Source organism: Haliaeetus albicilla, chromosome 16 (genome assembly GCF_947461875.1).
Source record: "Haliaeetus albicilla chromosome 16, bHalAlb1.1, whole genome shotgun sequence".
NCBI classification, from domain to species: domain Eukaryota; kingdom Metazoa; phylum Chordata; class Aves; order Accipitriformes; family Accipitridae; genus Haliaeetus; species Haliaeetus albicilla.
Window position 1 is genome coordinate 27,079,127 of NC_091498.1, and position 23,374 is coordinate 27,102,500.

Sequence of the window (23,374 nt, forward strand, 5' to 3'; positions counted from 1 at the left end):
GCTTCTCCAGGGTAGCATGTGTGTATTTACATACTGTGGCATGTTTGAAAACAACAATAGAGATATAAGAAGATAACATATATTTTGACAAGCTAGAAAAAGAAATACCCCCAAACCCCATTATTTCCTTCACGTTCAACCATAATTATGAAAATCTTAGTCAAGAAGCAGCGTTACGCTTCTGTTTCATTCTGGCAAGGTGCAATGACTTTCACAGGAATGATATATGCAAAAAACCATCACTGAAGTCATGTAAATGAGTAAACCAGACTCATATATAGTAATACCCTCTTTCATGAAAAGTTAAATAGCTAAAAGGACTGCTCGCACAAATGCAGTTACTTGTACGTTTATGTATTTGCAAAAAAATAGGGCTTTTGTATCATCAACTACCTTTGCTAGCTCGCTCTTCAGTAGAGGGGAGATTTCTTTCCCTCTGTTTCCTAAAGTGACCCTTTTTTCCTTGAAGTAATGAAACATTCTAGGAATCAATAATAATAAATCCCTGTTGTCTCTGTAAGTTAATTTCAAAAAAGGCATTTAGCTATTCCTGTCTTAGTCTAGCATAGAGATCATAAAAAGGAAATCAGTTTTACGTATGTTATAGATGTATATTATACATCTACAGAGCTACATATAATTTTCATAAGCATGCCCAAACTTTATTTTATTCCTTTAAAAGTGCAGATCACTTTCTAATACATTTGAGTTGCTTCTAGTGATGTCACAGAAATGAGTTTAGATGAGAGCGCTTTAGGAACACTCACCATACGCGTATAATATATAATCTATACCAGACCCTCAGTACAAAAGACTGTGATGCAAGCTTCTTTTGAGTATGTTAGATTTAGAATGGAGAGGAACGTTACTTACCTCTTCCGCATGAATACCACAAAGCTTGTTTCCTGACAAGAGCTTGTTTTTGAGGCTTTTGTTCTGAGAGGGGAAAAAAAAAATATACAGTTTTATTACTGAGAGTTACTGAAATATTTAGGGACCCTCTAAATATTTGATCATACTGGTTTTATTTTATACATGGATAACACCTTCAAGTCACCAGCAAAGACACGGATAAGAAAAGAGATGCATCATGGCACAATATCATCTCTTACAGAATTCTAAAAGCCTATGACTTTGCATTAAACCCTGCTTTCACAGGAACAGGACTGCACATAGAAACCTTCCAAAACACTCTAGCAACTGAAAGCAATTTAGATTGGATATGCTGAGGTAAAAAAAGGAAAGAAAAAAAACCCTGTAACCCTTACCTGGTGTCAACTGCATAGCTCAGTATCATTTTCAGTAAATCATTATAACAACTGAGTAATAGGGCCAAGATCTCATCACTTGACCTTGATGATCAAATTCATGGGGTCTCTCTGCTAAATTTCATAATTTAAAAGTGCAAGTAATCAAAAAATTTAGAAGGTTAGCTACCTGATAGCATTCTGCCAACTCAATATGCTTTTTCATATAGGAGTTTTAAATGTAGTTCTTCTCATTTTCAGGGAAAATAATAAACCTCGATAAAACGAATTTTCAATAGCCTGGTAATTCTTTCTGCACTTCTCACTCTTATTATCCCATAATTGACAGTCAAGGGTAAAGATTTCTCTGCAGCATGGACATCTTTCAAAACTGCTTAGAAAAGTATTCGATAAGCAGATCTTCAAGTGCTGGACGTAACATGCTTACACTAAAAAAGAAATGAAAGGAACACCAAAACCATCAACTCCTGTGCTAACGAACTGTGAATATACATACAGAAACCTGGCCCACCACGTTTCAGGAATGTATATTTATTACTGAATAGCAATAGCTTTCTTGAACATTGCGCACAAGACCAAGCTGGCACTAGAGAAAAAAACGGTAATTCCATCAAGTTCAAATTTAGATCCACATCCCACTGAAACACTTGAAGCTTTGTTTCCAGAATTAGAAGCTTGGAGTTTTTATCGAAAAAAACCTTTCATATTAAAGTGAATGCAAAGAAATTAAAATTCCATTCGAAAATTTCACATTTCACTGTTGCTATCTGCCGTGCACCAATATACGCTGCTGCAGAAACAATAAATGTTTTCCAGCTGTTTGACACGGGCACCCACAGTTCTGTAATACAACAGAAAGGAACTGAGTTGTTACTTGGAATGAGACAACCCAGGTTCTGCCTTGCAGAATATGATTTGCAAAGGGCTGGGTGTGTGGGGAGAGAGAACACATGTTGCTCTGATAAGTCTCGCAGTCGATTACTTTTTTTCTTTATTTGAAAATGATGTTGTAGCTTATCACAGAGCAACACCTTGGGAACTGGGTAGCAGATACAAGGTGAACAAAGATAAACCAACTAGAAACCAAAGAGGTGAAGAACACCCAACACATCTATTACTTGACCAGAGCTACATCTAAAGAGCTTTGTTGTACTGTGATCACACAGGAGATGTGATTGGTTTCACATGAAAGATCAGCATCACCTCTTAGGGTGACAGCCAAACAGATGTGCCAAAGGCACTGCTTCATTAGGGGAATTGCACTTAATTAACCCAGGAAGTCAAGTCATCACTTTGTTTTGACTAACTAGCTTCATTATCCTCTCATTATCCCCTCACAGCCTGGCGATGGTTGGTTTAGGTAACAGACTCTATCCCTATTTCAGAACCAAAGTAAGAATGAGTAGTAAGCCTGACATTTTTGCTCATTTATCTTCCTTTTGCCAAGCACAAGCTACTATAAGAAATACTTCTATTAATACATTAACTTCTACACGTGCTGTTTTGAGAAGACCCTACAGTAACCCAGAATGTGAAGAACTGAACGTCTACCACCTCGACAGGACACACGTTGTTTTAGATGGCTGTCACAATTTCCACATTATGTGCCAAAGTAGCCTGGCAAAAAGAATATAGTTAAAAGAATTTCTTCAAAACCAAAATTTGATGAAAATATTTTAAGTAAGGAGATGGACTCCATTTTGGAGATTTAGCTAGGTTTAGCAGGATTTACGAATCCTGTCTCATTATCCAGTCTATTAGCAACAAAACAAAAACCAGGGTTACCAGAGTGCAGGCAAAATAGTCACGATTTAATCTGTACTTAATAATGTTTTTAGAAATGAGAGCAAGCATTAAAGGTTACAATTATCAAGCACATAATAAGTAGGAGCTTGACAGAGGTAGATGACAACTTCTTGCTTACAATTTGAGTGATTTACGTTACTTCGCCAATCACATGCCACTGTCAAAAATAGCTTTGCATACTGATTAATAGTGCTAATTTTATAGCAGAATGTGAAGTATATCAGTAGAAACATGTGAAGTATAACAGAGCCTGGTTCGATCAGGATTCTGAATTAAATGTTGCAAAATGAAGACTCTGATCAGGTAAACATTCTGTAAGTTTGCTAGAAAGGGGTTATTCAAAATCAGATCAATTAATCAGTGATTTTTTTTTTAGGTTACACATACTTATTGAGTCAGGACAGAAGTTCTGACTTCTAAGTCGTAGATAAGGATTCAAGACGATGCTTCTTGTTTTCCTATTAAGCATCCTTCAAAGTACAATAACAAATAAGTTTAACTAGAATTTTACACAGTTTTTATTTCAAATTTTTCAGTTGTTATGAAGTACTTTAATGGAAAAGGTCATGGACATTTCAAGTTTAAAAACCAATAAAAGTTTAAGGAATAAATTAAGTATCTGTAAACATGTCTTTAATAGCCTCTTTTAAAATTATATTAAATAATGATTTTAATTAGACATGGCCTTTCAGATTTAGAGAAAGGATGCCATTCTATTCAGACTAAACGGGTAATTTAATGTATTTGAACATCTTAGCTTATAGCACAAACTGTTAGCTGGAGTGTTTGCATGCGATCATATCATTAAGCCAAGTTACTGTAGTATCTAACTCTCAATTTACTAAATCTTTTATCTCACTTTACCAGTAGTTTCAGTGCATCCCTAAATTCAAGGGCAAAAAAACTGCTGGTTGCCACAAATGTGGTTGCCACACGCGCAAGAATCCTGTTTTCTCTTCCCATGCAGTCAGTTCTTACTGTCCTGGCACCTACACTCAAGAACTAGTACCACATGTGAGTCCGGTGTCTATTCTGTGTCCTCCAAAAAAGTGAGAGCACTCAATGACAACTTGTCAGATTTGTTAACATACTCTTCACAGAGCTTCCATACTGAAAATAAAAAGCTTTCTGCCCCAATCCTAAATAGATTTGTCAGACAGTCCCTGGGCTTTTTTTCTTTTTTTCTTATATCCACATCTCGTTTCCATATTTTGTTTGGGTTCTGATATTATTTTCAATATGTGAGACCAGGCTTAAAGGAAGCTGAATTCATTATACGATCATTGACAGTAGCCCTACATTTAGGCTGCCTAAAGATCTCCCACCAATATAAAAACACATAAAAAGCTGTAGCATCATAGTTGCTTTGCCAGTGTGCCTTTGGAACCTGCAAGGGAAAAAAACCCTCGCTTGCTGGCTGGAAGGGTATATATGCTTTTCTATTCCTAACTCTAGAAAATAATCCCTTCTCTTCTGTCATTTATCCTCCTGAATCAAAGGCCAGTAACCAGCCAAAATAATCGCAAAACATCTGAAGAAATGCACCCATGTTATCACAAAAGCAGCAATCCCTACCGTGACAGGCAGCACATCGCCTCTCCGGAGAAGGGGGAGAGAGGGAAGAAAAATACAGAGAGCTATGACTACCTTAGCATTCTCAGAAAACAATAACCACAACGCCAATGGTCCTTTCTTTTCATATTGTTAAAGAATTTTACTAACTTTTAGCTCAATAAAATTCAGGTCTCCTTCCCTCTCCTATCCCTTTCTCCCTACAATATCAATGCATAATGGCTGAAAGGCATGAAAGGGGGTTTTTAGTATTTTTTTTCTTTTTTTTTAATTCCCATCTCCCTGTTAGAAAACTTAGACAAAGACTTAAAAAGAAAAGCACAAACTATACGCTTGAAAGCTCAATAGAAGCACTTTTACAGTTGCAGTTCTAGTTCCTTCCTTTTCTTCAAACTCATTTCATTAAAATCATTAATTACACAGCTACATATTGTATTTTTCATAATATCCCCTCCTCATTTAGCATATAAAATAAACAGCTCGTGAGGCAAGAGTCACAGTTTATGGGCATTGTTAAATGTGACAAACTACCCCGGGTCCATTTTAAGGGGGTTTATCATCACTGAAAATCTGAAATTATGGGGGTTAACATTTATCTGATGTATGATATATTCTACTGACAGAAGGGTAAAATTATGCCGCCAATGTAAAAGGCACAAATTTTCAGACGTCATTTCTTGAAGTTAGGTTATCTTGACCTCTGGCCACACAGATGGATGCTTTAATGTTTATGTTTCATAATTTGAAACACCAGTATTACCTCTTTGAAACAGCATCAGAATCTCAACCCGAGATGAGCAAACTATACAATGTAGACATCATCAGTACAAAACAATTTAGTTTGCCTGCTAGCCTTTGAAAGCACGAAGACACAAAGTATGTTCAAGGAAAGAAAATCACTTTCTCTCTCAGAAAATTATTCCCAGCAATCAACTTCAATTCAGACATTTTATCTGAGGTCTGACAGTGGTTGTTTGCTGTATACAAGATAAATTTGGCTCTGCCTCCCCTTGATGAATAGCGCAAATCAAACCATGCTGAGCCCCTGCTCATCATTGGAACATTTCTCTTATGGGCATCCTATTAAAAAAACAAGCCCAAACCCAAGAACAACAAAAAAGCCTGGACTCTGCTCAGCAGGAGTGTCAGGACCAATTGCCAAGATGAACTGTTTTCCATCCTCTGTTAAACCAAAGCACCCTTAGGAGGGAAATCAGAAGACAGCAACAGACCAAAATCAAATATCTGGACTTATCTGATATCACAATGTATTGGTACCCATTTTGCTTTGGATATTAGCTTTTTATTTCACGACGATGAAAAATGTTTCATATAACATGAAACAGTGCGACTGCTTTAATCCCAGCAGGGCTGGCTCAGCCCCTCATCTTTCTGAGACAGATAAATTGAGTTTCCTGCACTCTGCTATGTGAGGTTTTTCAGATAAGGCCTTGAGAACTGCAGTTCTGCCTTGCCTTTATGGTCAGTGAAGACATTGTGCCTTTTTGTAAGAGAAGTTTGCCTTGATCTTCTTGAGGATGTTTGAGTCTCTTTTCCCCACAGTTTTTCAGTGGACAAGCGTGCCAAACAGCTGGAGGACTCTGTCCCATCCATGTACTTTAGTACTGACGATGCAGAGATGAACTGCACGCTTTTCAGATCTCTCTGGATCTAAACTCAGAAAGCACCACTGTCTGTCTAGCTCTGAATTCCTGGGAAAAGCCCACTTTCACCACGGTCACGCCTCAGCCTCTCCATGCCCAGACATGCCCTCCAACACCTCTGCCTACGCTGTATTCCGGAGGCACACGCAACACCCAGAAGCCGAGAGCCGAACTGGGTAACCCCGGCAAACACATCACGTTGCTGTAAGCTTTGATATAGCTGGACTTGTAATGCCCTGTTTTGTCGGTTTGGGTATTTTTTCTGTAACCTGTCCCCTTGCCTTACACTCTTACATTACAGATGAAGGCACATAAGAGGAAGCTTCCCCAAACAAACGGTATATATTTCTTTTCCTCTGCATATCTATCCCTTCTAATGCTAAATGCTATTTTTTCCTCCTGAACTTCAGGTAGTCCGCCTGAGCTGAAGGAGTTGGGAAGCGACACACAAAAATCGTCTATTTGAGCTTTTAGCAAGAGTTTTGTGTTGGGTGCGGCAGGACACAGGTACAACTATTTAGAAGCACACTATTTCCATGAATCCCCAGGTACGCAGGGGAAGCAACACCACAGTCTCCCAGTGAACCGAGCACACACTTTTGTTGTTTAGTTGAGGAGTGCTGTGTCCGCAACTTCTTGCAAACATTAATCCGGAATAATTTGTGCGCTGGGGAAGCACACAGAGAAAAGGAAGGGCAGAGTCAGAAGAGCTTCCTCCCGAGAAAAACGGGTTTTGTTGGTATCACTGCATCTTTGTGCGTATATTACAATTATGCGCAACGATAGCCTAACTTTATATGAAAGTCTCCGCTCTAGCAAATAAGCGATTCCTTTTGTCCGAGGCAGAGTACGTCCTGCAGTTGCGCCCCATATAATCCCATTGTGTAAACCTGAAATGCAACGCCACTATCTTCCATCTTTACTTTATCAGCTATCTAACATCTGCCAGATGGCACCACCGATAACTTCAGGCACCTGCTTCCATATGCCCCACGGCCACTCAAGTCCTGCCTTACGAGAAGTTTGTTGTGGGTGGCCTCTAGTATTGCTGGGCATCACCTCCAAATCTCTCCAGTAAGAAAGTTTTGTTTGTTTTGCACTAGTGAAGTGGCATGAGGCTGGCTGAAGACGTCTCTTAGCCACGGCTACAACCGTGGTTTTGCTGCATCATAAAACGGTTGATGTAACAATGACGGCACAATGTTAAATGAACCAGAATAGGGAGATATAGAATAATGACAACAATAATAAGAATAAAAGTATACATTTTGAGTAATGGGGTTTTTTTTTCAATCTCTTTATCTCTCTCTCTAAATGGAAACATGAGACAGTGAATATACATATATGTATTTAAAGTCATAACAAGCTAACACATTGCAGCATATTGGACTGGATCCATTATAGATAGTAAATTTTTAGTCACATTCCCACCTGATCATGCAAAAAAACTTGGAAGTAGAATACAGAAGAAAACCTGACAGATCGAGGTGTAAATGTGAGCCGGCCTCCCACTTAAAGGGAAACAGCAGCTGAGAGGCAGTCAGAAATCTTTCTATAGCTAAAAAATGCATTTCATCTGTTGCATAATAATATTGTTACGCAAATACAGAGTAACTAATCTTTGATCTAGCCTTCCTCATGCACATGCTCTTTTCTCAGAATCTTTTCATATATTTCAACTTTTTAATGTTTCCACACCAAAAGTGTAAACACTGGCTTCTCCATAAAAGCTCGTCCCTACAAAAATTAACGGTTTAAGTGGGATTTGTGCCTCTAAAGCACAATCATTGATAGCTTGCGTTGAAAATGTCTGATGTTAATGTTTACAGACTTAATAGGAAGGTTTAATTCGCAGCCTACTTGCCATCAATATTAGTATTTTGCATCACTCAACTGCCTAGATAACTAGTTGCAGACCAACCCCCAGTCATCGTTCTGGTGTCTGAGACTTCATTCCAAACACAGCTCAGCACAGGACTATCAGACTGGTGTGAGACTTCTCCCCTGCCTGAGGTGAAGCGTTTAAGTGCTCTTCAAAGGCAGTTGGCTTTAAGATGTCCTCCACCCTTGTTAGTCACTGACAAGCCATTAGCATTCTGAGCAGGATTAGAGAACTGCTGCTGTGTTTTAAAACGTCAGCGTTTTTACAGAATGAGGTAAATGCTGATTTTCCATAGCAGTCTTCTCTATTAGCAATGTGGGATGGGATCTAAGGAATCAAGTCACTTCAGGGCTCAATCATTCATGATTGTTATTAGGAATACTTGTGCTCTGAATTCAAGAGTAATTCATAATGCAGTTGTTCAGTCACCAGCTATCTGGCAGTCTCTGGGATGTAACAACAGTGGCTGAAAAGCTCTTTAAAATTCTGATCCAATACATTAAGTTTAGTAATTACTACTACATTGAAACTACTATTTGCACTACATTTAAAGATGCCAGGTTTGTTTTTCACCCCTTTTAGCCTGTATTTTGAATTGCTTGTCTCCAAGCCACAATAGGCTTTGCTCTACAGCTCTCATCTAAGGTGAGATTTATTTCCCGTCTAGTCCTCACAATTGGAACCGCTTGGAGAACGATGCTAACCCAGAACACCGTCATTCTTTCGTGGAGGACAATCATTTGGGAGCTATCCTCCTTCTTTCTGTTTGCCAGGTGGAGTTTAGAGTCTTTGCTATGACCTGTAAAAGCAGCTTGCCTCTCCCTGCTATCACCTTCATGTACCAATAAAATAAAATAAAATTTAAGAAAAGGTACTGGGAACAGATCTACACTGTAAAAGGAAGACTATAGTACACTGATACTTCTCTAATACCTGTGAACTTGCTTCACTCTTCCTTAATCCAAAGGTTTTCTTTTTATCTGGAATAACTGATGTTTGGCAACTTTTCACATTTGTACCTGAACTTTCACGCATGCATCTAATATTAATATTCTGTCAGAGTTTGCAAATATGTATCCACATAACAAGAACAAAATCAGAATAAAAGCACGTTCCTGAATAACTATTATTGTTTATAGGGTTAGGATGCAGTATAAAATGTTGGTACGTGCAATCTTTTCTATGCACGTTTTAAATAGTTCAGTGGGAAAAAAACCCAAACCTCTCAATCTCTCAACACTCAGAAAGAGTGGATTTTTATGTTACAGCAATGAATCAGTGTACTGAACCACGTATTCTTTTTTTCCAGCGTATGTTTCCTTTGGAATGCAAGGGGTCGGAGCCATTTATTTTCCTTATCTCTGAGTAAAGATAGTTTATGATTAGGAAAATGATACACAAAAATATTTATTGGACTGATTTAATTTTCAATTACACCTTTCCAGTCATTTCAACAGGGCTTTGTTATGGGAAAGCAAATGCCACTTCTAATTCTTTCCGTGTCAGATATTCTAATTAAAAACACAGCAGCATATTAAATACAGAATCCCATTTTACAGAATTTATATCTGAAATGAAGGGTAATTGCTTATGCCATGCAGGATTATCTAGAGAAGAAACCTGACAACTCTTTGATCTTTCCCTTTGGTAGAGGTGGCTGAGTGCCCTGGGGATGGTTTGTGGAATCAATAAAGCAGAACACCTAGTTAGGTAGATGTTAGCCTGAAGCTCCTTCTTTTCATTTGTTCGACATTTGTGAACAGAACAGTGAAAAGAAGCTGGTGCTGCTGCAAGCTGCAGGTTAGGCTTAAAAAAACACCACCACCAAACAGCTCAGTGAGAGCTCTATTAAAGCAAGGTGACAGAAATGAAAAGAGCATGCTGAATGTGACCAAACATGTAAATAAAAATAATCTAAATATAAAATGCATTTCTGACTTTGAAAAAACCAAGCTCCTCTATCACTAGAAGAGTGAAGGGTCATACTAGTTACATTCTGTTCTACAACTTCACTTTTTCTGCTGTACCAGCAGCAGGGGATGAAACGCTGCATTAAGCATATTTTAGATCCAGAATTGTCAACATCTGTCTTAAAACATAAATGGCATAGTTATAAAAGGAGAAGGGCAGGAGATGACTGAGGAATACATTTATGCTGCTCTCTGTGGAGTCTTATCACTCAGGTTCGCTTTAATATTAATAGGCTCTGTCTCCCGAATTCTCTCAGTAGCTGTGCACTGAGTATTTGTTGTTACAGAACTTTTTGGCCAATATATTTAATTTTTAAAAGAAGTTTTGCAAGTACAATCTACAGACATCTAAAATATACATCAGCTGTTTTGAAGAAGCTACTACCATATCTTTCAATCAGGAAATAGATATCCCTGAGGCAGTTTTACTGGACTGATTCACATACTAAACATATTTCCACCATGCTGTGCTCGTTCAATATACTGAGAGATAAGTACCTACATAATAGGTACTAGTAATATCTCCTTCTTGCCTCTGTCCTGGTATGGTCTGTCCCCACTTAGAGAATACAAAGTGATTTCCGGGATGTTTCAGCACTTTCTAAAATATTAATTTTTAAATCACAAATTCCATGCAGGCAAGATCACCAGTAGAGTTCGTATCAGGAGGCAATGCAAAGGTGGCTCCATTTTTGGAACTGACGAAGTAGAAATGAGCTCACATTCTCTTATATCTTGATAAGCAAATCACGGTAGCAATTTACCGCAGTCAGCACACGTGTAGCAAAACCGTAAGCCACATCCATGCATCTTCAAAACATCAGGAGTGTAACCTAAACACCATTCACTGTCCTACTATATCAGGTGCAGGCAGCAACACAAGCTCCACCTGTGCTGGAAGCCAGCAAGACAGGAGGTATCTTCAGCCTTGAAGTGGCCCGGTTGCATTAACAGGAGGCTGTGTCATCTATAAGCAGCATGGAGTAAAACAGTAAATAGCTCAATGCAAACTTAGGCACGGGACAGTTTGCATGGGCAGTTAGGGGTATTCTTACTCCACCGGCGTAGAATTTGAATCCAATCATCGTTAATCTTCAATTATTTCCTAAAAGTCATTCAGCAAGGTGAAGAGAAGTCAGGAGGAGGATCTGATTCAGAGGACCCGACTGACATTTTTTGAGCTCTTAAGTATATTTCTTCAGGAATCATCGACCTACTCATGATAGTGAGCTTAACTTTTTATGCCAGGATCCCTCCTCTTGGGAAGGTAGGAGGAAAGGAGTATATCCTAATATAAACTGAGCTATTTTTCCATGTTATTGAACAGTGTTTCCCCCGATTTAAGCTCAGTACAGCAATATAAGATACAGATACTTCATGTTGGGCTCCTAAGGGTTCTTATGAAAAAAATAACTAAAAAAAAAAGGCTCTGAGTACAGCTTAAGCTTCTTTGGTTTCTGAGAGTAAATAACATATCTATAAACTAACTAAATATTTTCAGGGAAAAAAACAACCAGCCAATAAATAATATTTCAGTGAAAAACTGAAGACATTAAAGACCATCATAAAAAAAAGTTGAAGATGACATTTCTTAGTACTTTTAAGAAAGCCTAATCAATCAAGAGGACATGGGACTTCCTTCCTCCAAGAACATCTGGAATAGAAGGTGGTCTGCCTGGTCATATGTGAATCAATTCCTATTTCTGACCGGAATATCTCCTTTTCGTTAATGCTGCCATGAATATGAATTTGAGTCAATATCTCAAAGTCAAGGGAGGGTTTCAGTGAGACTTGGGGTCATACCCTAAAATGGCAACAATGTAATATTAAAAAATAAACATATTCTTAGTAATTTTTAGAAGTATTTATGTGATAATGCAAAGTTCTTTAAAATTATTCCCACAAAACATATTTCTCTGTAGATAAACTACCACATTTTTTCATGTTGATGACTTGATTCAGTATTGATGTTCAGCAAAGGACAAAGGGACTTTGTTGATCATTTATCTCAGACAATATATAATTAAATGATAGAGGTTGTACTACGTAACTGTGAAATTACACAGACCACAATTCTGAATTATATTAAAAAGGACAAAGCCCCAAATAAGTGAAGTATCAAAGCACACGTGTTGTTTTCCACTCTGAATCTCTGCCCAACAGGCTATAACGTTTGGCAAAGACATACCTCCAAAATCTGGCAGTGAACTGTGCCTACAAAAGAAAAGCACGTGCTTCCTTTTTCAGAAAAATACATTATTAGTACTTTGCTACATCTTATACACTGAACATTAAGGCAGTATGCAAAAGAAGTCTTTTCCTCCCTAAGCAGACTGTTAGTCTTTACTGTTATCTCCTGGCATCCTGCTTTTGTGCACATTCCAAATGTCATCTATTATTGATAATGTTCTCTGAACAGCTGCATTGATGTGCAAGCTGTGAAAAGTAATTTGCCTTAAAGTACTGGGGCCATTTACTGTATTTAAATGTCAGAAAAATATTCTATAATTCTTGATTAACTTCACATTTCGTTCCATATTGTTTCTGCAACAAAACAAGTTTTAGGCTGCTTGATACCAAAACTTCCCCTAAGCCTATTTTCATAAATAAAGTCATAATCCACTCAGTTCAAGTTAGTGTTAATATTATATGTCAGAACCTCAGCCATGAGTCCAGCTATTTTGCAATGCTTAGCATGTTGAATTAGCATCCCTAAATCAGCATGTTGCCTTTCTTTGCCAAACTTTCACCTTCCCAAAGCAGAGGAGTAATGGCAGAATATATTTCATTCTGATCTATTTTAACTGTCCTTTGATCATCTTTGACAAGTCTCCATAAGACAAAAAACCTTAAAGTTTTAAGGAAATTTCCAAAATGGAAAAACAATGTTTCAGCCAGTCTACTAGACTAGCTTTGCTCTGGTGACATGTCAAGTGCAAATGTACACATTGCATTTTGTAAATAGTAACGTGTGTAGTTACATTGAAAATGGTGTAATAAAGACAAATGATGAATTAGAAGAAAAAAACAAGCTTGTGATATCAGCGATAAACTGTACGCATTCAACTCCACACACACACAGAAGGAGAGGTTAGTTGGGAAAAGCTTTGCCTACCTTAACCTCACAGACCATGTGTTAGTCATCTGACACGTAAAGATCTGTGCAGTCAAAATGTGCCAAGACAAAACACGTTTTTCAATAGAAACCAAACATAGCCATGAATAACCTGAAGTTGAATCTGCAATCTTGTAATTACACGGTTATGTTGTACAGGTTATATAAGTCACATATTGTTTCCAAGCTATGATTTCAACAGCAGAAGACTCGGACATTTCAGGTGGGAGCCAACACTTAGTCAAATGGACTGCTGAACATTCCCAGATACTTTATCTACCAGTGATGGCCCACATATGCAGCTGCTCATGGTGGCCATGAAAAGGAGTGTAGATTTTCCCCAAACTACTGTTTTTCCCCCCGCCTTGCTTCAGATATCCAATGAAAGCCATTTGGAAAGCATGGCAAGACCTAGTAACAGAGAACAGAACATGCATGTCAATGGAAATTCTATGATTTACTGAGCATTCGCCTCCTGACAACAGCCAGTATCTGTAAAGTAGGACTAAGGAATTATTCCTTCTCCATCAGGCAGCAATGAAAAGACCTTGCTTTCAAGGCCTGGCTTTGAAAGCTGTTAGCAAAGCATTTAAAATCTTCTCTGAAGAAGTTAGAAAGGAACTGCATGATTTTACATCTGTCCTTGAATGGCATCACGGTTTAAAATATTTAGCACACAAAGCATACTTTGGTAAATAATACCACCAGTAAAACAACGCTATGCCCTTACCTTCCAGGCTAGACACTGCTCTGTCTTTTAAGCACAGGAAGATGGTTTGCAGATGAAAACTTTCTGTAAGTCGGTTTCTCCTTGCTTTAATCGTTGCAAAAAAATCAGTATCAACCGTCAATACATTATCACTCAAAATTGTATTTAACTCAGTAGTCTGATAAATAGTATTTACAAAATCTCTTTGGCTGCGTTTTCTGTAGCTTACGTGCAGTCTATGCACATTGGCAAGGTACTTTTAGGACTGGAAACATGCTTTATGAGATACAGAGACTTGCCATTTTCTAGATTTATGATCTTTGTTATTTTGCTGGATAGAATGTAGGCATATTAATCATAATAGCAATTATTTCAATACTGATTGAACTAAACCTTCACAGGACCTTTCATGCTAAAAATAGAACCAAAAAAAAAATCTGTGGAGTAAGAAAGAGATAGCTCTTCACTTCTCCCATCTCAACATCAAAGCCACTAAAATATTCAGGGGATGATGAATGTGCATAAGGAATGTTTATGTTCCTGTTTGAGATTATCATGATGCAAAATATTTTGCTGAATGTGCTAACTGATGCATAAAATTACATCAGAATTAATGCCTAGTTGCACTTTCTCTGGATTCCTTCTGGATTCACAGCTAAGGTGGGAAAACACTACATGCTGATGAGTTGGAAAAACATTGCAGAAAGTTTGTGCATCTGGAGAACTTTAACAAACGCTTTAAAAATGTCATCTGGTTGGGACTAAAATGTTACACCTCCCAAAATAAAGAGAGGAAGGCAAATCTCTCCTAAGAAAGACCAGAAAAAAACAGAAGAGAACCAGGAAAACCAGAAGAGACTCAGCCAGACAGTCTATCCGTTGAGGACTGCCTCACTACCTGCAATGTCAGTCATGAGCTGAACACATCCCCTGCCCCCAGACATCAGTTGGCAGTGCTGGCTAACCACAGCAAGTACATGCTGGCAAGATAAGTGATGACAAAGCTATGTATAAAACAATACAAAACTGCAAGACCAGAAGGAGGAAGTAATTAATTTGTCTGTCCGGTGATTTAAGAGGACTATGCACCAGGTCCGTCATTGCTGTGTAGAGCCCTGAATTAATAAACACTGAAATTTTCATGCAGCTGCATGAAATTTATGACTCAGCCAGAGATTTTAACTCTGGGAGCTGGCAAATGCAGCTATAACCATGGAGAACATTGTTGTAGCATTCCCCCAGCATCAAAGGCATCACAATCCTAAAGGGGTCTACTATCTGAATAAAGTACCAGGAAAGGCAGGAAAACAAAATAAATGACAAATACACATTATTTATCCCCACAATACATTAAGAAAACCCATGTGCGCACGCAGAGGCAAAAGGTATGAATGATGCCTCCTCTACAAAGGCAAGGAGAGGTAAATGATGTAGAACAGCCCAGTACCGTTTACTGCTCCCATAAGGGGAAAAGGCTTACACAGAAAAGCAAAAGACAAGTATATCAACTACGTCCTCCATAGGTGCAGATTCTGGAGTGCCATGAAAACAGTGAAATAAGCTAGTAAAAGTCGAGGAAAAAAAACAGTAAGAACAAGAACAGTGCAAGAGATCCGTATTTTCTTAAAAGGGATCCAAATAGCTGGTGTAAAGTCAGGTAGCTTAACTGAAATTACTTAACTGAATTAGACTGATTAAATGCCAAGCAAGCGTCGGACAACAGATCTTATTGGGGTCTGCGTTTTTCAACATTGTATAAAATCCAAGTTGCAAACAAGTCACACACAAAAAGCTGCAACCACACAGGTAAATACTTCAAATACATAAATGCATGTTCATCTTGTCCCTCTCTCTCTCTGCTCTCTAGTCCTTCAATCCACAGTATCAAAACCTCGTATGACTAACACGGTGCTTCTGGGCAGGTCTCAGCCTCGCCAGCGCTCCGCAGCTCACCCTTGCCTCACAGACTCACGAAATGAGGGCTGTCGTGTTGCATCTCACTGAGACTGTAGAAGATCTAAGCTTGGCTTCTTTCTTAACGAGTGCAGATCCAATACCCACATAGCCATCTTTTCAAAGGGGTGCTCTAATTCCAACATTTTTGGTATTTTAGGGTCATGGGAGGAAAAGTATAGAAATTTTAATCCCCTCTCTAAAAGTTGTTCTGCTTTGCACGAAATACATAAACATTCAGGACACTTATTCCTACGAGAGTACCCACAAAAATCTGTGCAGGATTAATTTTTCATCTTTTTTTTTTTTTTTTATTCAATTGTACTTTGTATTTCAATACCTATTAGATTTTTCCTTTTTATTTCAGTTGAAACTAAGTGTTAATAGGTTTGGACAAGAAAGCAAATTTGACAGTCAGCAGATTTCACATTAATATTTGTCTTGGAAAAGAAAGGATGCAAAAATGTAATTTACCCAATCCGATGATATCAAATAGAATATTGGTCTGTCAGTCATAGGCAGGCAATCTAAGTAATGCATCTGCCCAGCAAATTTAATAACTTTTATGCTCATACTTTTCACAACTATCTTAGAGATCTGGCTCTAGGTCATAGAAGGTGTACTTCTCATGAATGCTTCTTAAAGCTACAGCTGGCTACACATACTATTTAAAAGTGGTATGTTTTTATCTGCAAAATAAATTTCAATATATTCTCAATGCGGCTGGATTTTCAGAGGAGCAATCTTTTAATGAATTTACTGCTCAACAGCTGCATGTCTTGGAATCCATAATTATTTCTCAAAAATCCAAATCCCACATCGATGATAAAGCTGTGTCATTCCAAATTCCCACAAGTTCAGGGCTTATATTCGTAGATTCATAGACTCATATTTCTGGCAAATATGAGTAAATATACTTTGAAATACTAACAGCCAAGACATGACATAATCATGACGTAGACATTAAATATAAATACAATTATTATTACATATATTATATATATTTTATATACCATATATATTATATATAAATATAATTTAACTTAATAAACCAAGCCAGGCAGGTATGTGGTCCTATTCCCAATTCTGCTAATTATATTTAACACAACTGATAATATCTCAATTTACTTTGTTTAAGAAGAATTAGTCCTACTGATTGCTCTTTGGAATAATTGATTAATCAGAGAAATAAGGTACTTGGCAAGTAAGGAAATGGGAAAATAAGGCACAGAACAATCAGCATCTTGATTAGGGGCTAGTGAAGAAGAAGAGCCAACCAAGCTATCGTAACCCACGCTGCAGCAAAGGCATCCATCTCGGAGGTGATGCTGATACCACGGCTTAACTAGATAAGAGAATCAGCAAATGCTTGTGTACTTTAGGGATCCTGATTGCAAAGCTCAACAGATGAAACTGAATCGGTCTAACTGTCCAAATACTTCCCTAACTTCTGTTGGGACTTTAAGATGGCTGAATCACCTCTGCTGAGGCCTGAAAGTAGAAGAGTTATATAGCTGCAGATTCGATTAGCTGTTTATTAAAATTAGCAGGTACAAATACTGGTTTTACACTGATACTTGTAAAATAAGAAGCGCCGATTCTGAGATTATTAAACCAAACCACAACCAAAACCAACCAAAAAAAGACAGCGGCATCACAAAATAAATGCATTCATGACCTTAAAAAACTTTCCTTAAGACTTCTACAAAACAAAAAGGCTGCAGCCCTGACAAAAGACACACATTTCTCACTCTAAGCCACCTACCAAACAGCAATAGCCTCTTTCTTTTAGGCAAATGGTCTTGAATTCTCTCCATAAATATGTAATTCTGCTTATAAGCTTGTAAAGACTAACAGTACTTCACGTTAGTGTCGAGTGTCTTGTCTTGCTCCTCCACTCACCTTTGCAAGAAAGAGAGTTACAGCATAAAAACAGAGAACACTATTTTGGAGTCAACCTTAATTGAATGGAACAAACTAATATCACTTAGGCTGCATTAAAAGTATATGTAATCAAACTTCAAAAGAAATCCGAATTAGATCTAGAAATATACCCTCTAAAGCATCACTAACAATAATAGAAGAAAAGCCCCAAAGGTTAGGGCAAAGCTGCATTTTAATTTCCTTCCTTTTAACACTTGCAGGACCACTGCTAGTTACATTAGAAAGATGAGAACGACTAAAAGAAAATCAAACATTTTCCAAAGGAAAAAATGTGGGCTGTTTAACGATTAAAAACAATTAACTTAAAATTACTGATCTCTATGTCATTCATTGAGCTTAGACCACCAAAGCAATTGGGTATTATTTTATAACATTTTTAAAGAATGCAGAGCAACCATGAAATCTGTAGTACATGAAGTGCTACCCAACTGATTGTTTTCTACACTGTACTCGCTCTGTGCGGAGGACGTAAGTTGTAGTAAGCCATGTAGTGCAAATAAGATTACTATGAACTGCACATACACACTTGCATCTTTCAAATGTAAATAAGTTGGGGCTTCACCCAAAAGATAAAAACAGGAGTTGGCAACGGTCACTGGGAATCTGCATCAATGAAAAGAAAAACATTTACAATGCGTTTTCCACCTAAGCAGGCGTTTTGGTGAAATGCAATGCCATAATACTGCTTCTAATTTAGCTGTGCATATTTTAGCAATCAACCTAGATCTGCCTTTGTTTCTTGCAACAATAGAAAGTTCAAGAAATTTTATTTTTAGTCCTTTTGCAGCCACAGAAAAACAGTCACCCTCTGACCCAGAAAAGGATGTGATTATCTATAATTGTGTGAGCCAATTCAGTGAGCCAATTCTTGTGTGTTGTTGAAATGATGCTTAAAGGAGCAGTGTGAAGCTTAAAAAAAAAAAATAAAATTAAAATTCAGATTCTGTAGAGCATACCAAGGAGGCATACTATATATATAGGGGGACTTTGCAGAAGTAGTTCATGAAGAGTACTAAAGTACTGCATCCTTATATCTGTCTCAGCAGTTCTGGGTTTGACTAGTTCTTTACTATGTCATACTTATATTTTTACTAAAAATAATGTGCTCTTCACAATGAATTTCCATGCCACATTTTATCTTCTTGTAAAATTAAAATAAGGTGACAGCATCGTAAAAAAAAGAACAAAAAAATGGATTTCATGACAAGAATTAATTGCTGCCCCATCAGGTATCTTAGTGAATCCCTATGCTGATTCAACAAGAGAGACACCAGTATAGGAAGGAAGCATTGGTAAAGAGCAGGTTACACCTTTTACCCCAAATTAATCAGCATCCATTAAACAGCTACAAGATATGAATTTCATGCCTGGGTGCTAATATTTCCTTGATCTAGTTAGGCCCATTTTTTGGCAAATGAAGGAGAAGATCCTAACTCTCAGGTTCCAGATCTTCACTTCTTTTCTCCTGAGACTTAAGGTTCATCAGCATAAAATCTACAGTTTAAATGCCGAGTGCCTAGCATTGGCCAAACCAAATACACAAGAGCTCACAGTTGTAACGCACAAATGCACAGCAAGAAAAGATTTTTTTTAAAAGCACAAATTATGCTATTGGGAATTCAAGGAGGAAAAAAAAAAGTCCACTAAATTTAATCTGCCTACAGACTCCATGCAGCAGAAAAAATGAGACATTTACAGCATAGCAAGCATTGGATTTAATACAGACAATCCATGGGAATTACCTCAGAAACTTAATGGGATTCATCCACACTCTGTGACTACTGATGCAATGCAGCAGAGAGGCTGACCGACCATCCGTCGACTCTTACTCGTTCATTTAGGCCAAGCTGAAGCCACAGCTAGCCATCAAACAAGGCATCATCACATGTGTCCTGGGAATTTTGTTTTACACGACTCTTACTACTTCTAATATCCAACATTTTTTTGGTCTCCATGTAAATAATTTTAAATGGAAAGCAGTTTCTTAGCAGAAATCGAGAAATTGGGAATTAACAAAAGATAACCCTACCATCTGCATTTACCCCAACGTGAAAATATCCTTATTTCCACCACAATTTTTTGTACCACCTTACTTTGACCTTTAAAACACAAGTACACAGCCAAAACATATCCAGACAGAAGGAAGTTGTTAATGGCTATTCTATTTCTTACAAAGAGGCTTCAATTTTTTGGTTTCTTATGGTGTCCGGGGATTTTTCTACATCGGAAAAACTCCCCAAATCCCTTTGTTATGGGTCCCAGTGGCACAGCACCAAAGCCATACAGCCGAAGCGTACCATGCCCAGCGTTGCACAGCACATCCCATCGTCTTCCACTGAAACATTATTTTGCTGTGCAAGGAGACCTGTCCCGGTAACCTGCTTCTCAATATGGGCCCTGGCATAAAATCCTTCATGTTTAAAGGTACTTGTTCTTGCAGAATGTCAGCTATCCACTATTAAAATTAAGGATGGATGGCTGATAACATTTTAAGAAAGACTAAATGGATACATTTCCATAAATTAGTACTTGAAACAATTGCTGAGTCTAATTTAGAAAACGTGGATTTTCTATCTCAGTGCTATCCTGAAGTACTTTAAATTTAAGATTAAATTATATCCTTCAGTAAATGAGCAAAACTCCACTGAAATCAACCAAAAAATAACCTTACATAAGGACCAAAAAAGAAAAATATCAAAAAATAACCTTACATAAGGACCAAAAAATATGGCCACAAAACAGAATAACCTGAGAGTGACATGGGAAGATATGAAATTTTGATACAAGAAATAAGACCAGCAAGTCAATACCAGAAAGAGAAATGTTTCCTGGGCATATCCAGAGAAACTGAGCCATTACAGTCTTCAGTGAATCAACTGCTAGCATTTTGGTACTTTTAAGCTATTTTTTAACATCACATTATATTCTCATACACACATAAATATGTATCTGAATCTGTATATAAAGAATGTTTTTGATTTAAATATACACACAAATACGTACATACAAATACACGCACAAATACACATGCACACGATGAGGAAGTGGATACCTGACACATACAGGATTAAATTTGTAGTCTGAAATAGAGTAACTATTTTACGTCTGAAGGTAATCACAGTACATAAAAGACAGCACAGCTTGTGGATGAACCATACGGGTCTGACATTTTTACTTTTTTTTTTTTAATCCATGAAGACCTTTTCTGAGTTCATGTAGCTATTTGATAAAAAAACTACTCGGACCCTTATTCACAAAAGAAAATTGAGATTAAGACAACACCTTCCAGATTACTTTATGCAGCACATGCTTGATTATATCCTTATAATTTCACTTAAGAAACATTTCCACATCTATTAAACTATGTATATTTTAAACTGTTTACAGGACAGAGATTGTTAAAAAAAGATAAAAATTCAAGCATCATTGTGCTGGTTGGTTTAAAAATTTTCGGTTGTAAAAAACATGAAATCAAGTTCTGAAGAACAGAAGATTCATTCTGTGAGAAGGCTTTTATCAGTAAACTTGACAAATGGGCAAATTTATTGGGACAGATATGGCAAAGCAACTTTGAAGTAGTCTAATGAAAAGTGTATTTTTAAATTATAGCATAGCTCTAAACCCAGCTTTCTTAAGATCAATACAGTACTTAACAACTAAATAAAATCAATGCAACTCACTCAAGTTATTATACCTAAATTTAGTGACAAGTCAATTAATCTATTTAATATTTCCTTCTTCAACAACATCTGCATCTCCAAATATGGCTGGAACAGTGTTCAAAAGGGAGTGTGGGAGAGAAGACTCCAGAACTAAGTCATTTAAAATGTTTCTGGATAACAGAAAATGGGCAATTTGGAGCCAGAATAGCACAATTTCTACATTTAAGACACAGTAGGAGGTTGACTGGACACTGAGGGTGAACTATTTCTTATCACTAGAGTAAAATATAATGAATTGCTGCAGTGATTTTATAGGAAGAGGCCAGTCAAATTTGAGTGTTTTGTTCCCACCGCACTGCATAATCAATGTTTTCACATTTTTAAGGCAAGCAATTCCCTAGCAAGGCTGAGGTAGTCATTAGGAAAAGCGACATGTAGGTATTTGAGTTGAACAAATTTGAATGTCCCTCCTACGCCCACTGAATTTTTTGGCAGTGACAAAAATGTCTGCATTTGAAAATATTCCAGGCTTTCAGGCTGAAATAGATGCAAAGTAGGTGAGAACCAATTCCTTTTGCTGTCAAGAAAAAACAGTTTCATGTGCTTCTACTTCTTTTAGAACAACATGGTGGGGTCACATTACAGCTGAACAGCTTGTACAGACACCTTATCTCAGGTAGTAACGTGACTGACAGCTTCAGAATTTTATGTGAGCCTATTTTCTGGAATAATTCTAACATGAATTTCTATTAAGTATTTTTTGATTGTTATCTTTTTATCCTCTTTGAATATCCATACATAATTGGAATTATCATTCCAAATATTGTATTTGGTTTGATCAAATTACAACTAGAGGATAATGAGTCTCAGGAGAGGACTATAATCTTTATAAAGTCACAGGCTATCAACTCTCAGTTAAAAAATACTTCACCATATAAAGTTGATATCTTGCAGCTACCCCTCTTCTTGATTAAAATCTAAAAGTACAAAACAGCAGCAGTCTAGTTCAATTTAAACCTCTGAATAGCAAACAATATTTAAAAAAAAAAAATTACTTTCTGCTCCCACTGAACTTAGTAAATAAACGTCTGTATTCAACAGTATGATCCTAAAGAAAACATAAACACTCCAAGCCTTCTCCCTTGAGATCAATGGAAGTGGACCATAATATGAACAATTTGGGGTTCACCAGTCTCTTTTCTCTAAATTCTTATTGACTTTCATGGAAATCGAGTTATAACTACGAGAGCCATGTCCCTGCCATCTAATCTAGTAGTCTGAGCTTCAGAGTCTCTGGAGAGCTCTCAGCCCAGGACAGGAGCATTCCAGGTGCAACATAACTTTATCAAGCAACTTCTTAAATTAATAAACCAAGTGTATTTTCATGTCCCATATACCTTTATAAATTCTTATGCTATTAAGTACTGTGTGGTGTTTTCAGAGGCAAATAATATTCTGATACTGACTTTGGATGACTCAGAGCTCCTCAAGGTAATCCCTCTTTCTGATCCTAAGTGACAAACATCAGTAATTGATAGCATTACTTGTAATGAGGAAATCAACAGCTCGCCTTCTCTTTCTTTATGAACCATGGAAATTTGATTATTAAATGCTCTTTTATTATTTCATCTAAGATAAAAATCAGTAGCGTCTACTCGAGATTTTCAAGTATCAATTTACGTTCTCTTTTTTTAACCACATATGGCATTGTTACTTCCTTTGAAGTAGTCTTTCCACTAGGTAATTTTAACATCTTGGTACTAAAAGCAAACTTTTCCACTTGTCTACATAACATGAATAAATAAGATCAATGCTTTTCTTTTCCTGTT

The 23,374-nt window shown here is 37.3% G+C and overlaps 1 protein-coding gene across 2 annotated transcripts in view; it reads right to left on the reverse strand.

Annotated features, from left to right (window-relative positions):
- The window catches only part of LUZP2 (leucine zipper protein 2), a 326,231-nt gene that overhangs the window by 67,371 nt on the left and 235,486 nt on the right, over positions 1–23,374 (reverse strand). For both annotated transcript variants that reach the window (XM_069804063.1, XM_069804064.1), the window contains exon 8: positions 874–936. In XM_069804063.1, the coding sequence (XP_069660164.1) occupies positions 874–936 (63 nt within the window). The remainder of the gene's footprint in view (positions 1–873; positions 937–23,374) is intronic.